At 43.8% G+C, this 14976-nt stretch overlaps 1 protein-coding gene across 1 annotated transcript in view; it reads left to right on the forward strand.

Moving 5' to 3' along the window:
• Nucleotides 1-14341, forward strand: part of EIF4E3 (eukaryotic translation initiation factor 4E family member 3) — an 82420-nt gene extending 68079 nt beyond the window's left edge. Inside the window, exons 4-7 of the mRNA XM_068131453.2 lie at nucleotides 7055-7115; nucleotides 7435-7501; nucleotides 7657-7812; nucleotides 11178-14341. Coding sequence (XP_067987554.2) covers nucleotides 7055-7115; nucleotides 7435-7501; nucleotides 7657-7812; nucleotides 11178-11218 — 325 coding nt within the window. The 3' untranslated portion in view covers nucleotides 11219-14341. The remainder of the gene's footprint in view (nucleotides 1-7054; nucleotides 7116-7434; nucleotides 7502-7656; nucleotides 7813-11177) is intronic.
• The last annotated feature ends 635 nt before the right edge of the window (nucleotides 14342-14976 follow it).

The following is a 14976-nucleotide window of genomic DNA, read 5'->3' on the forward strand; positions in this document are numbered from 1 at the left end:
ATACACACACACACACACACACACACACACACACACACACACACACACACATACACAGCAATACCCCGGCCTACGACATTAATTGGTTCCATAAAAATAAATAAAAAAAACCACCTTTAGAGGCCATTTTTCCCCGCAGTTTCCCCGAAATTGACCATTTCCATAAGCACTGCCTGGTAGATGTTGTAGTTTTTCCAAAACTGCCGGATGTTGATGCCTTCCTCCTCCGACGTTGCATCGACAGCCTGACGAAGAGTGCGGCGGCGCTATCACACCCTGGTGCGATGTGGTGTTGGGTGGCAAGTACACCACCTTCGCATTGGGGTCGAAATCACCGAGGTTAGTGGAATGGCCAGGTGCATTATCCAAAATCAGCAGCAATTTAAATTGAATTTTCTTCTCTCGCCAATAGCTCTTGACAGCCGGGATGAAATGATTGATGATCCATTCTTCCAAAATTATGACGGTTACCCATGCCTTCATATTATTCATCCAAATGACGGGAAGAGACGCCTTCGGGATGTTCTTAAGTGCCCGGGGGTTCGCCGCATGATACACCAAGAGCGGCTTCAGCTTGAAGTCGCCGGTGCAATTACCCCTAAGCATTAGCGTTAGCCGCTCCTTCGCGACTTTGTAGCCTGGCATGGTCTTGTCCTCCTCCGAGATAAAGGATCTGTCGGGCATCCTCTTCCAAAAATGGCCCGTTTCGTCGACGTTGAAGATCTGCTCGGGCAAGAATCCCTCATCCTCAATGATCTTCTTCAATGTGGCAGGAAATTCCTCGGCGGCTACGGTGTCGGCAGCTGCGGCTTCACCCTGAATCTTGACGTTGTGCAAGCTGAAGCGCCGTTTAAAGCGTGCAAACCATCCAGAGCTTGCAACGAAGGTTGTGTCCTTATCCTCCAGGTACTTCTTCAGAAGATCCTGGAACAAAGACTTTGCCCTCTCCTGTATCAGCAGCTGGCTCGTTGGTATGCGTTCGTATTGGTATGCATTGGTATTATGATGTAGGAGTGACGTAAAGTCGCACATAATGACGTTCGCTGAACTGAAATTTACTCGAGAAGAGTGGCGTCAGGTCGGATTTGACGTAGGTCGAAATGGCATGAAACGGGGTATTGCTATATGTATATATATATGTATATATATATATATATATATATATATTTATATATATATATATATATGCAGTGGAACCTTGACTTACGAGTTTAATTCGTTCCGTGACCGAGCTCGTAACTCAAATTGCTCGTTTCTCAAATCAAATTTCCCCATTGAAATGCTATTAATCCGTTCCAGCCCGCCAAAAACCACACCAATTTTTTTTTAAATATACAGTATATATAAAAATATCTCGCGCTTTATATTTCACCTGTATGCAGCATACAAGTTGGCAGGATGGCCTGGACTGGAGGTACGCACACTTGACTCTAAAGTCTAAACTGTCCAGCCTGGGTTTGAATCCCGACCCAGCTATAACCTGTCATGGGTGAATCACAGGCAGGGTGATTCATCAATGTGTGTACCGCTAAACTGGGCGCCCCGTTTGCGTCCCATTAGTTGTTGGATGTTAAGGATCTCACCGTGTTTTCCACAAAGAGAAGGCGAGCTATCGCCGGCACTCTGAACAAGTTGTGGCCTGGCATGGCATGGCATGAACATGAACATGAAAACATGAACATGAACATGAAATGTTCGACATGAACATGAAATTTTCCCAAATAACCAAAATGCGAAAACAAAAATGCAGCGCTATACGACAGAGATACTGTACGTGCACGGCAAGATAACCACGTGACCGGAACCCACCTGGCGGCGTAAACTCAAAATAACCGAAATGCGAAAACTAAAATGCAGCGCTATACGACAGAGATACTGTACGTGCACGGCAAGATAACCACGTGACCGGAACCCACCTGGCGGCGTAAACTCAAAATAACCGAAATGCGAAAACTAAAATGCAGCGCTATACGACAGAGATACTGTACTTGAACGGCAAGATAACCACGTGACCGGGTGGCGAAAGCTCGTAACTCGGATCTCGGCTCGCATCTCAAAGCAATAAACCGCCCGAGCGACGGCTCGTATCTCGAAAAACTCGTAAGTTGGGGCACTCGTAAGTCAAGGTTCCACTGTATATATATATATATATATATATATATATATATATATATATATATATATATATATATATCTATATATATATATATATATATATATATATATATATATATATGTTTATTTATATATTTATATATTTATATATTTATTTATTTATATATTTATTTATATATTTATTTATATATATTTATATATATATTATATATATTTATATATATTATATATATTTATATATATATATATATATATATATATATATATATATATATATATATATATATATATATATATATAATGAATGAATGAATGAATGATCGTTTTAAGGCCATTTTTCCCCGCTAGAGCGGGGGTTAGCCTTGCGGGCCCCATGACAATCGTGGTTCCCTGTTTGAGGCAATGTTTTTATGGCCGGATGCCCTTCCTGGCGCCAACACCTTCGTCACCTCTTACGATGCGCAGGGATACGGTGTACCTATTCTAAACCGGGGTACACACCGGGATACGCACTAATATATAGTGCGTATCAAAAAAAAGGTAATCCGAATTCAAGGGGCTAATATGCAAAGGTTATTTAGTTTGACAATTTACATGTGGTTTACCAATTATGAGGAGATCCTCGGCTTTCCATTGATGCCTTTCATGCATCATTGCTGTCACACATGACCGAGTACATGTTCATTGAAAATGACAAGTTCAAATCGCATTTTTACAAGTTTGGCTAATCGGTGCAAGACAGTTTTAAATGGACGCATTACTTGTTCACTGCCAAGTTGATTATGTAAAATTGTTAAGCTGGTCTGGTAATCGTCGGTTGCATCATCCTTTGTTTAAGATGGGTATTTAAGATGGGCCTACAGTGTATGGGTTTAGAGACAGTCTGAGTCATTGAAAAGATGGTTCAACTTACGACTGAACAGCGGACCTTCGTGGTTACAACCTTTCACCAAACTGGAAGTTTGCAGCGAACTTGTGATGCGTTCAGGGAACGTTTCTCAGAATGGGAGCCTCCACCAGCCAAAACCATCTGGGCGAATGTTAGAAAATACCAAGAGCATGGCACTAGCCTCAACCGCAACAAGGAGAATTCTGGTAGGAGGCGCACTGGGCGATCGGAAGTGAACATTGCAGCAGAAAGGCAGAAAGTTTTGGAGCATCCTCGGGATACCAGCGCAAGACGAAATGGGATGGGATTGCCTTCGGCAACATTCAACCGAATCACAAGACTGGACCCCCACCAACATCCATATCAGATTCACATCCGGCATCAACTTACGCCAGGGGATTTTGCCAGGAGGCTGGTGCTTCCCAGATGGTTGATAGCACGTTGCGAAGCAGATGTCAATTTCCTGCGGTATCTCGTTATCGGCGACGAAGCTGCTTTCGCCATGGACGGCAAGGTCAATACCCATAATGTTCTTGAACATGCACCGACAGGACAACCCCCGGAATTTAATTTTGACACCAACATGAATCGACAAAAGTGGACTGTTTGGTTGGGACTTTGTGGAAGTGGTCAGGTGATCGGACCAATTTTCTTTCAAAGGAATGTCAATGGTAACAGGTATCTGCAGATGATCAATGATGAAGTTTCACCACAGCTGGATGAGAACTTTGAGCGACAGGTTCGTGGTGTTTCCAGATATCTCTGTTGGGCCCAAGACGGTGCCCCAGCACATCGTCTTATCGCTGTCCGAGATCGACTGAGGGAACTCTTTGGAGACCGAGTCATCGCCCTCAACCATGCAGTGGAATGGCCGACAAGATCACCTTAACTCACACCATGTGATTATTTCCTTTGGGGACATTTAAAGAACAAGGTGTTCGTAAATCCTCCCCGTGATCTTGACGAATTGCAGGGCGTATTCGACAAGAAGTGGATGCTTTGCGCAATGACCCGGCTATGGTGAGACGAGCAGTTCAGGGCATGCTCCGCCGCTGTGAGCTTTGTGTTGAAAGGGGAGGTGGACATGTTGAAGGTGTGGGTGCATAAAGTCCAATCATTCCTGAGAAAAGTTCACATCTGACATTCATTTTGCACCAATTATCCTGACTTGCATCGATTAGCCAAACTTGTAAAAATGCGATTTGAACTTGTCATTTTCAATGAACATGTACTCGGTCATGTGTGACAGCAATGATGCATGGAAGGTATCAATGGAAAGCTAAGGAAGGATCTCCTCTTAATTAGTCAACCACATTTAAATTATCAAAATTAATAACCTTTGCATATTAACCCCTTGAATTTGGATTACCTTTTTTTTTGATATGCACTGTATATATATATATATATATAACCACCTTTAGAGGCCATTTTCCCCCGCAAGCGGGGGTTGGCCTTTTTCGGGGACCGTGGTTGTTGTTGTTTTTTGGTCCCCTTTTTGAAGCAATGTTTTACGGCCGGATGCCCTTCCTGACGCCAACCCTTTTTGTCGCCTTTTTTACGACAAACAGGGAATTACCAGTGAACTGGTACTCAATTTGCCGACCTCGGAAGGATGACAGGCTGAGTCAACCCCCCTGGCGTTAATTCAGCGATTGACCGGGATTCGAACCCAGGATCCTAGGATCCTAAGCCCTCACCCTAGCCGCTTGCCCAACACCAGGGCTCCGGTATACGTATATATATACGTATATATATATATATACGTATATATTTGTATATATTGTAGCGGTTACCGCTGGATGCACACAATCGCCTTGCACCGGCCAGAACACGGCCAGACGCGCCTCTCCCGGGCACTCACTGTTCCCAGGCACGCCCGAACCTCCCGGGCACGCCCGGTCTCGTCTTTCCCGGGCATGCCCGCTCTCGCCTTTCCAGGGCTCGCCCAGAGCGTCCGGGCATGCCCGCTATCGCCTTTTCAGGGCTCGCCCAGAGCGTCCAGGCATGCCCGCTATCGCCTTTCCAGGGCTCGCCCAGAGCGTCCGGGCATGCCCGCTATCGCCTTTCCAGGGCTCGTCCAGAGCGCCCGGGCACGCCCAGCCTCGACTTGCCAGGCCGCAGCCAAACACGCCCGGGCAGGTCCAGACTCGCCTTTCCAAGGCTCGCCCTTGACACCCGGGCATGCCCGGTATAGCTTTTGCCGGGCAAACTTCCCGACATAAATGTGTATATATATTGCTGCCCGATAAACGGGCTTGTCAGAATACCTGAGCTGTTTTGTTTCAATAAAGCAACTCGGACGAATTCCGTCTTTGGTCGCGTCAATTCTTTCGACTCGCGTTGGAGCGCAGTTCCTTCAATATACATATATATTCTTTAAAAAAAAATTCTCTACAGTTATCGAGGCTTGTGAAAGAGAAGACCAACAGGAGGAAGTGAATCAACAGACAAAATGGGGCAAAGGGAAAAAGCTGCAATGGGACAACACCAAATGGATGCACCATGGCACATGGAAAGGAATTATGGAAATGGGAAACAAAATGTGGTGGTAGATAGTGCTCAGCACATTTAATCCTGCATGGAAAAGCTCGCAACAACAGACTCGGGAAAGCAGTTGTTTCACAGGCAAGAATGGAGGTGAGTGTTGAGTTTAGATTTGAGTAGGTAATAAGGAAAGGCTATCTGAGTATCTGACAGAATAGGTGTGATCTGGAGGCTAGGCAGAGAGGCCAGATGGGGAGGTGGGTTGGGTGGAGCTGGACCAGAATAGATGTAGTGGATGAAAACACTGCCGACTTTTCTGATGTGAGATTGCATGGATGTTGATGGACTTCGAGTCCAGGGATTCAAGGGTGGAAATATGGGAAGTTAAAGTTCGTTATAGAAGCCATATTGAATGACACTCCAGATAAAGACTTTGAACATGGTTCTAAAGCACACACTGGGTTGGCCCTGAAGGTCTTGGCCCTGTGGAGAATAGAGAGGCAATCTCCATGTTTGGAAGATAGACTAATGGATATGTTCTACACAAGATAGGTTATAGCTGAACAGCCCAGGAGTTTTGGACACTGTACTTTTCCCAGAGGCTGACCACAGAAACAAATTGGGGCGTTTGCTGCCCGTCCTCATGGAGGACAGAGTGAGAATATGCATCTTTCTTGAACTGCAAGACATGGTTCTGGAAGATGACTAGTTGTTTATTTTCTCCAGATTGAGAAATGAATCCAGATATTTCTCCAGCAGAGAGAATGTCGCTGCACCTTTCAGTGGATTTGCCATCATTGCTTGGTGATGGGCCAGCTCAATTATGAGTCGTAATACTTGACGTTTATCTTCATTCCCATCAAAAATGCAGTGGAAGCTCCCAACTTAATTCGTTTTTTTATCTTCTGAAAGAAATGTTAACACATTGTTGTAAATCTTCTTCTTTAACGGTCACATTATTGTGGGTTTGGCCAGAGGAAATTTGGCCTAAGTCTTTCACGAACCCGCTAGCCAGGCCTGACATTCGACTAAGGTTAATGCAGGAAAGTTTTGAATTTGTTCAGGATGTCTGAATTTCCTCCCTTGCTCTTCGTGAAGGACACCATGGGATCTCTTTAACGTCCACCAACTAATGCTGGTAGAAGGGACGTCTGGTTTGATGTCTATTAAAGGGACGGGCACGCACATTGATGAAACACTGGGATGACACTTTATATAGCTGTGTTGAGATTTGAACCCAGGCTCAACAGCTTAGAGGAGAGTGTGACATGTTGTATATGGGTGTTGTCAAATAGGTGGGTGTTTAAAAAATAAAAAATAAATATTTCTCGGATGTGCAAGCACCTTTACAGGAGAGTCTCTAACCTGAAAGCTGAACATAAAGTACACTTCAGTTGGATATTCCTCAGAGAGGCTGACCTTTTGCATGATTTTCATAGCAACCTGCTTTATCAGTAATATCTTGTGCCTGTAAGCATGAGAGGAACTTTGACAAAAACAATTTTTTGTTGAAATGCCACTTTTTTAACCCATTATGTTTTTGTTTTTTCTTTCTCCTTGGGACAGGGAAGACCCCAGCAACCGTGGCGGAGGAATTTGGAAGATGAAATGCACAAAAGATTCCACGGTAATAAGTTCTGTTTGCTGCTTCTGCACTTCGTTGACTGAGTATATGTTGAGCATCTTGCAGTCGCATGGAATATATGATATTGATGACTTTTTGCAATACTTTGCCCTTTGTTGATCATTTGCATGCAGTTCGGTCATCTTTTGATAAAAAAAAAAAGAATGACACTGAAACTTAAGGAGCTATTTTGTCAAATAACAGCTGATCTCCGGATTTGTGACTTTGTTGCTCCCTTTCACTTTTGTTGGTGTTTTAGGGGGTTTTTTTGTTGCAGGAATGAAGGAAATAAGCAGTTTTTATCAATTGTTTGTCCTTACAGAAAGCGGTGTGGAAAGAACTTCTCCTCGCTACAATTGGAGAGCAGTTTGCAGAAACTTGCAGCAAAGGTGATGCCAACTGTAACATTTCTCGAAGAAATCTAGCTTGAGGTTTTTTTTTGTTAATGTTGTTGTTGTTGTTGTACCTTCCTTCTTTCCTCTCTTGTAAGAGATGCACTTTCCTGACGTCCTTCTACACAACACTTCTTCAACTCCCCTCCTAGATGATGAGGTGGTGGGTGTAAGTGTCAGCATTCGAGAGCGTGATGATGTAATACAGGTGTGGAACGTCAATGCAGCGGCTGCGAAGGACGCTACAGTCATAGAAAAGGTTGTGTCGCTGCTCCCGTCGGTGCACTTCAAAGCCGCTTTCTACAAGGGTTAGTTTCATATTTTGCAATAACTTTTTATGCCTTTGCCCCCGAAGGTGGCCGGAAGCATTATGTTTTTGGGTTGTCCGTCTGTCCGTACAGGCTAAACCTCATTTTTCCCAGCGACCACGTGTCTGAGACTAAACTTTCAGGGTGGGAGTGACACCTATGCAGAATGTGTTTTTATAATTGTGACGTCATTGGTTACGTGGTATGGCAGCAATCTTAGATTAAATGCAAATAATTTAAAAAAATATTTCTCAGAAACCACTGAATGGAACAATTTGAAACTTGGCACATTGTCAAGTATTCCTAATGGGGAACAAAACCATGATAATGATGACATCATAGGTGAAGTGGTACACCAGCCAAAAATGTTTTGATCGAATTCCTTATCCTAAAAATCTGAAATTGCATGCACATGATCTGTGACCCATTTGTATTGAAGTATTAAATATAACATCATAGGTCACAACCCCGCATCCGGCTGCCCCCCTCTATCCTTGATCTTCTCTCCTCTTCCAAACCTCCTCGTCAACTGCCTTCACTACGTCCTCCGTCAATTATGTCTGGTTTCTATCCCTCGAAGATGCACCCTTTCCTGACGTCCTTCTACACAACACTTCTTCAAACCCTTCACATGCCTCTCTGTACTTCTTCCACTCCTTCTGAAAACCTTCCACTTCTTCACTCAAGTTGCTCATACCTGGCCGTCACCCTCTCCTTGTACTCTGCGGCAACGTTTCCCAGACACTTCCCCGACGTTTCCCCGACACTTCCCCCACTTAATAACCTTTTGACCTCTGCTCTTAAACCATGCCATAACTATCCTTCCCTCCCACCTTTCCACTCTGACCACCTGCTTGCTAATCTCTTATAATATTACTACTCCATTACACCATCCATCCCCACCCATGTGCAACACCTTGTATCCTCCTACCAACCTCCTCGCCCTGTCTCCTTTCCATCTGGTCTCCTGCACACATAACACAGCCAACCTCCTCCTCTGCATCATCTCAATTCATCAATTTGGTTTCAGACCTGGTCACTCTACTCTGGACATGCTGCTTCTGCTTTCTCAACAATGGATGGAGGTCCTCAATGCCAAACGGGAAATTAGAGCTGTCTCCCTTGGCATATCACGTGCCTTCGATACGGTCTGGCACCCCGCTCTGCTCACCAAACTCTCCTCCTTTGGTATCCATGGAAATCTCCACGCATGGCTGGCAGACTTCCTCTCTAGTCGTAGTCAACGTGTGGCCCTGAATGGGTTTCTCTCATCTCCTCTTCCTGTTCAGGCTGGAGTTCCCCAAGGCATTGTTCTGGGCCCTGTGCTTTTTCTGGTCTTCATCAATGATCTCTCTGACTCTCTTGAAAATCCTCTCTATCTCTTTGCTGATGACTCTACTCTCTGTCGCTCCATTCCTCATCCCTCAGATCGGCTGTCTGCAGCCTCCTCACTCTCTGCAGACCTGGACAAAATCACAGACTGGGCAAACAAGTGGAACATGTCTTTCAATCCTGACAAATCTCACACTCTTACGATGTCTCTCAGAAAAGACCGACTGGACATCCACTTTCTGAATAATCCTCTCCAAGAAGTTCTGTCACTCAAGCTTTTGGGTCTCACTATCTGCCATGATCTTTCCTGGGAAAACCACATTTCAAATCTGGCCTCCAAAGCCAGTCGCCGACTGGGCATCCTCCGTCGTGCGAAGTCCTTCCTTGGCACACCTGAGCTCCTCACCACATACAAGGCTTTCATCCGCAGCTCAATGGAATACTGCTCTCCCCTCTGGGCCGGTGCTCCTGCCTCACACCTAGCTCGTCTTCACGCTGTTGAAACCAAAGCGTTCAGAATCATTGGAATCTCCCGCGATGAAGCCAACTCCAAGGGCCTTTCACTCACTCACCGCAGGCAGGTTGGTGGTCTTTCTGTCTTCTACCGACTCCTCTCCGGCCTTGCCCCCCCCCCCCCAGCTCTCTCTGGGCTCTGTCCCCCAAATATTTCTACAGGTCGCACAAGATCTGCCTGCAACCCTCCTATGGTTAAACTGCCAAAATCAAGCCTCTCTGATCACCCTCACTCCTTCATTCCTCTTTTCTCCCGCCTCTGGAACAAACTCCCTCACTCTCTTCAATCCCACTCCTCCCTCCAGGTCTTTAAAACAGCTGTTCACCACCATCTCTTATCTTCCCCCATCCAAAACCTTGATCTTTTCTACCCCCGCTTATTTCACCCCAAATCCACTTTTTTGAAATACCAACTTCTGTCCTGGAAGTCCTTGGTGTCCTTGTGTTTTATACTTCTCCCACCCCCCCCCCCCTTCCCACGCCTCCTCCCCCCAAGCCCTCTCCCTCCCACACATCTCCCGATGTCCCTGCTCTCAAATGTTGTGTTTGTGTGCTTCCCCTTCTCTCCCCATCTTGTCTACCGCTCCCTCTTTTTATATATTTTGTTTTTCTGTTTAATTTGTTTGTGAAATAAATATTAGCTCTTTCACGAGCCTCGATTCTGTATACAAAAAAAACAAACAAAAAAAACGACCACCTCAAGCCTGATCCCCACCCCCCTCCCACACCCCCCATTGATCTCACATTCAAACTACCTAGCCAAACAAACCTCACTTCTGAACTGCTGGCTGCCTGGCAGAGCTAGTACCATCTTGATTAGTTTGGGACACTGAAGTCATCAATCAGCAGCGCTGCCCTGGCTGACCTGCACGGTCTGAGACGGGGGATGGTGAAATGAGTTCCGTCCGACCGACCGACTGATCATCTGTCCATATGCTTTCATGCATAGCGATATTTTAAAAAACCGTTAATATTAAGCTTTCATATTGCAGACATATATTCATCATGATATTATCTCGACCTGCTTAGATAACGGCTGTGATTGGCTGAATTATGTTGCCATGGCAACTATCTCAGTAATTTGTTTTGTGTATGCGATATTTCAAAAAAACGTTCAAGATTTAACTTTCATATTACACATATCTATTCCTCATACCCCCCAAAACGCGGGCGACCTGGAGTATCAGCTCCTTGTCAATTTCCTTTGATTACCAGGCAGGCAGAGAGGGTAAAATAATTATCTCACTCCTGTCTGTGCATGTGCGATCAGGATGAATTCACAGTCAAAGTACTGCTAACTTGCAGGTTCGTTTTCCAATTCATGTTCCAAATATAACATTCAATTGAAATCGAGTTGTTCCTCGATCATAAATTGGCGTTTGTGGACGGATGGACGGACAAAAGTGAACTTGTTGCTTAACCCCGCCTTTCGCTTCGTGTGCGTGGGGTCCAGCTAACTCGATTGAAGTCGCACATTTTTGTATTCCTTGTTCCACTCCCACTCTGCCCTCCTCCCTCAGCACATGAGGAGCATGATGCCTTTGAACTCAAGACTAAATGAGGAAGTGAAGGAAAAGAGAATTGGTGACATTGTGGTTGGAGGTGGAGGGGTGGGATTAAACAGGATTGATCAAGGGTAGGACCTTTTGCATCAGGACTGGAAAGTACACATGCTTTTGAGGTTTTGTTTTTTTTCTACTCTGTACTTTACCATCTACCGTAAGTGCCTGTGATAAACTTCTTCATTTTCTCTCTGCTTCTGCTTCATTACGAACAGCTGCCAAATGAGTGCTGCCATTTTCTGCTGGATTTTGTGACGGTGCTGCTCACTTGAGGACATAGCTGGGATGTTTTTGCGGATGTATAATTGCAGAACGCGAACATTTTCCGAATTGCATTTGGTGTTGATCGCTATTGTTTGTGTTTTATGACATCTTAATCTTATTTTCATCATTTTATCTTAAACCTTCCATCCTTGAAAATAAAATCTGGGTTCAGCTTTTTTTTTTTTAACCATCGAACTACTCGGAAGACCTTGACTTGAAATTTGTATGCGCACTCTTTGTAATCTTGCCGAGGCACAACCTCCAAATGAGTCGTGTGTGAGACTTCCAACAAGCCATGTCCGCTTGTCTATTTTGTATAAAAGTGAACCCAATGCGCATATTGCACGAAAGTCGATTCTTTTTGATGCGGGGTGATGTTTGCGAAGGATAGCTTTTTCCAAATTTAAATGTACATTCTGGTTGCTTGATGTGCCACTGCCTCTGTCAGTAAGGTTAATGTACCTTTTGGCATCTTATGGACGTTTTCCCTTTTGCCTGTCGATGCAGGTGAAACGCTGTCTCTTTTGTTTGTGCCAGACGTTTTCTTATTAGGGAGGGATTTTGTGGATTACCTTTTTATTTCAAATTGCACCTTATATATAATAGCTGGCCGCATTGATTGCACTAAGCCTTTTTGAGATGGGAATTTATTTTGCAATTAGCACAGTTGTAAGGGAATGTATTTTTGGCCATGTTACAAATGAGTGCCATTTGACAAGATGCTTTACCTGTGATTGTTCTTTGCTTTTTTATTGATATTTGAAGTATGACGGATGACTTTATCTTTGTTTTTGTTTTTTACATCGCACTTGAATTCACACGGACTGGACAGGCATCGATGTATTACTAAAAGGGACGGCCTGCAGCTATTGCCTGATAATATCGCCTGATAATATCGCTTTCGGATTCAAATTTGATTGTTCTAAGTGTGGCATTTCGGTGACACTTCAATCGTGAAGCATACTTAACAGGTTAAATTGATTTGATCACGTGTGTTTTGTGAAGGTTGGTTCATGGAATGCACTGCTCTATTTGGTTCTCCCTAAGCTTTAGGTGTCACACCAAGATGTCAACCGCACACGTGTCTACAATACTCAGACAATGTGCACCTAATGACCAAAATCAGTGTCTGAGGGGTATGACTAGTGCAATGCATTGCAATGGGCTGGCAGTATGGCCTTAGAGGTATGCACACTCGCCTCTAAGCTGTCTAGCCTAGAGTTTGAATTGCGACCCAGCTATAAACTATCATCCCGTTCACAGGCAGGGTGATTTATCAGTGTGTGTTCTGTACCTCGGATGGACGTTGCACTGGGCGGCCTGTTTACCAGTGTTAGTCGATGGACATTAAAGATTCCATGGTGTCCTTCGTGAAGAAGAGGTGAGCTATCGCCGGCACCCTGGCCAAATTCCTACCCTGACTTCCTGAGTCGGATTGGCGACGCGTCCAGGATTGTAGCTTTGTAACTGCTTCAGCAGCACCAACGCTCTGCATAGGGCATGGTACACTATGACGATAAATAGTGCAATTTAATAGAGTGCGAGTGAGTGTGCACGTTTGCTCCAGCGAATGGTTGCCTTCTTCATGAAGTCAGTTATCTTTGCTCACTCAGTGCATCAAGTTCGGCTGAGGACAATGTTTTGCTGGATGTTCTCCAGCCTGAAAACGTTTTGATTAGACTTTACAATTATCTGCTAATTTTGTGCAAAGGTGTATGTGCTTGGTGGTGTTGAAACCAACACATAAAACCATGCTTTCATGCATATTCATGCTTTGTATGTTTGACGTCATTGATTAAGCAATTGAAACAAAGTTTTGTAATCGACAAACGTTGTGCCACTTTTATTTTGAGGCCTTGAAAACCATCGACATGTCACAAATGCATTTACTTCTTTATTAGTCCCCTACCCAGAGGAGACTATAAATTTGCTCTCCGTCTGTCTGTCCATCTGTCTCTCTGTCCCACTTTTGGTTTTCAGGACTTATTCCCATACCCTTTTAACATATTCAACGGAAACTTGGTACATGGCTTTATTATAATAAGTTGCAGAACAAGTTTGAGTTCTGGATGCGTTTCGTTCAATTTTCACGGAGTTTTGCCTTTTTGTCTTGGAACAAGAACATTCGTTGGGACTGGTAGGGGACATTTATTGCAAAGCAATTCTCTCTTGTTTTGGATGTTTTATACGATACTTCCTGTAATTCACCTTTATCATAGAATAATACTGGTTTCATCATTTCCCACATTTTGTGACAAGCACGTTAACCGCATAATAATGGTATGTCGTCATAATGTATCTGAAGAGGTTTCCTTTTTCCCAGCTGTAATGGCAATTGGTCTTTCACCAATTATGGCCGAGTGACTTGGTCCAAACATTCTCAGGATTCTCCATTAACCTGCAGGATTGATCTTTGAATAACAGAAATATAAGTTTTCTGACACTTTGTTGGGAATGGGGTCAAATGTAATCCCATGTTAGAAACATTTATTTCATGTAAATACATGATTGATAAAGTGCATCCTTTTGCTGCTCTGGTCAACTTATCGTATGCCCTTGGTTACGTTCCCTTGTCTTGGAACATCACTGCATTACACAAAAAAGAGTTGACAACAGGTCCATCTTAACTACAGGCCTACTAGCTTTTAAATGTGCATATACATATACACACATGTGGTAAGGCTCGTAATGGAGCTGCCACTCACAAACAAACACACACACGGACATACTGATGAGAAAAACACTGAACAGTCTAAGAGTTTTTGAGGAAGTAAAAAATCTGTTCTTTGAAAAGTTTTTTTGTTTTGAAAAAAAAAGTTTTGAAAAATAAAAGTTTTGTTTTGAAGAAGTTTTTTGAACGATTGTCCCTGCTCTGTCCTTTTAAATGCTGAGCGTCAAGCAAGGAAGCAGAACATACCATTTTTCAAGCCTTTGGTATGTCTCGGCCGGGGTTTACTTCCAATTACAGGAGGGCCTTGCCATTTGTGGGTTTCCCCTTCGCAGATTCGCTCGATCGCAATGAATTTATTGAGGCAAGATTTGCGGATTGCGGTCGATGTGCTCGAATAATCACGGGTTGGCAAACTATTTTCCACATATAAATTGATGCAGGTTGTTATGATTCATCCAGTCAAATAAATCAGTAAAAGTTTATAGTTGAAAAACCTGGACTTGCATGTTGATAGAGCCTTTTTTTTTACCTGACTTCTGCTACTTTTTTTTCCCTTTATTTCTTTATTTTGTTTTGCTTTATACTTATCTTTTTATAACCTCCCCATAGCCCCATACATCGAGTGGCTTTATACCTTGTTTGGGGTGATTTCCATCATAAAAAGAGCTGAGAATCCACTCACCTTATTATTTACCTATCTTTATTATCATTTATCCACCTCGAATCCTAATCATACTATTTTCCACGTTTATTTACCTAATTAATATGGGCCGTCAATACAATAACCCCCTCAAACTCCCAACATCATAATATCCAAGTCGT

This window comes from Myxine glutinosa, chromosome 11 (assembly GCF_964187855.1).
Source record: "Myxine glutinosa chromosome 11, kmMyxGlut1.1, whole genome shotgun sequence".
Lineage (NCBI taxonomy): Eukaryota > Metazoa > Chordata > Myxini > Myxiniformes > Myxinidae > Myxine > Myxine glutinosa.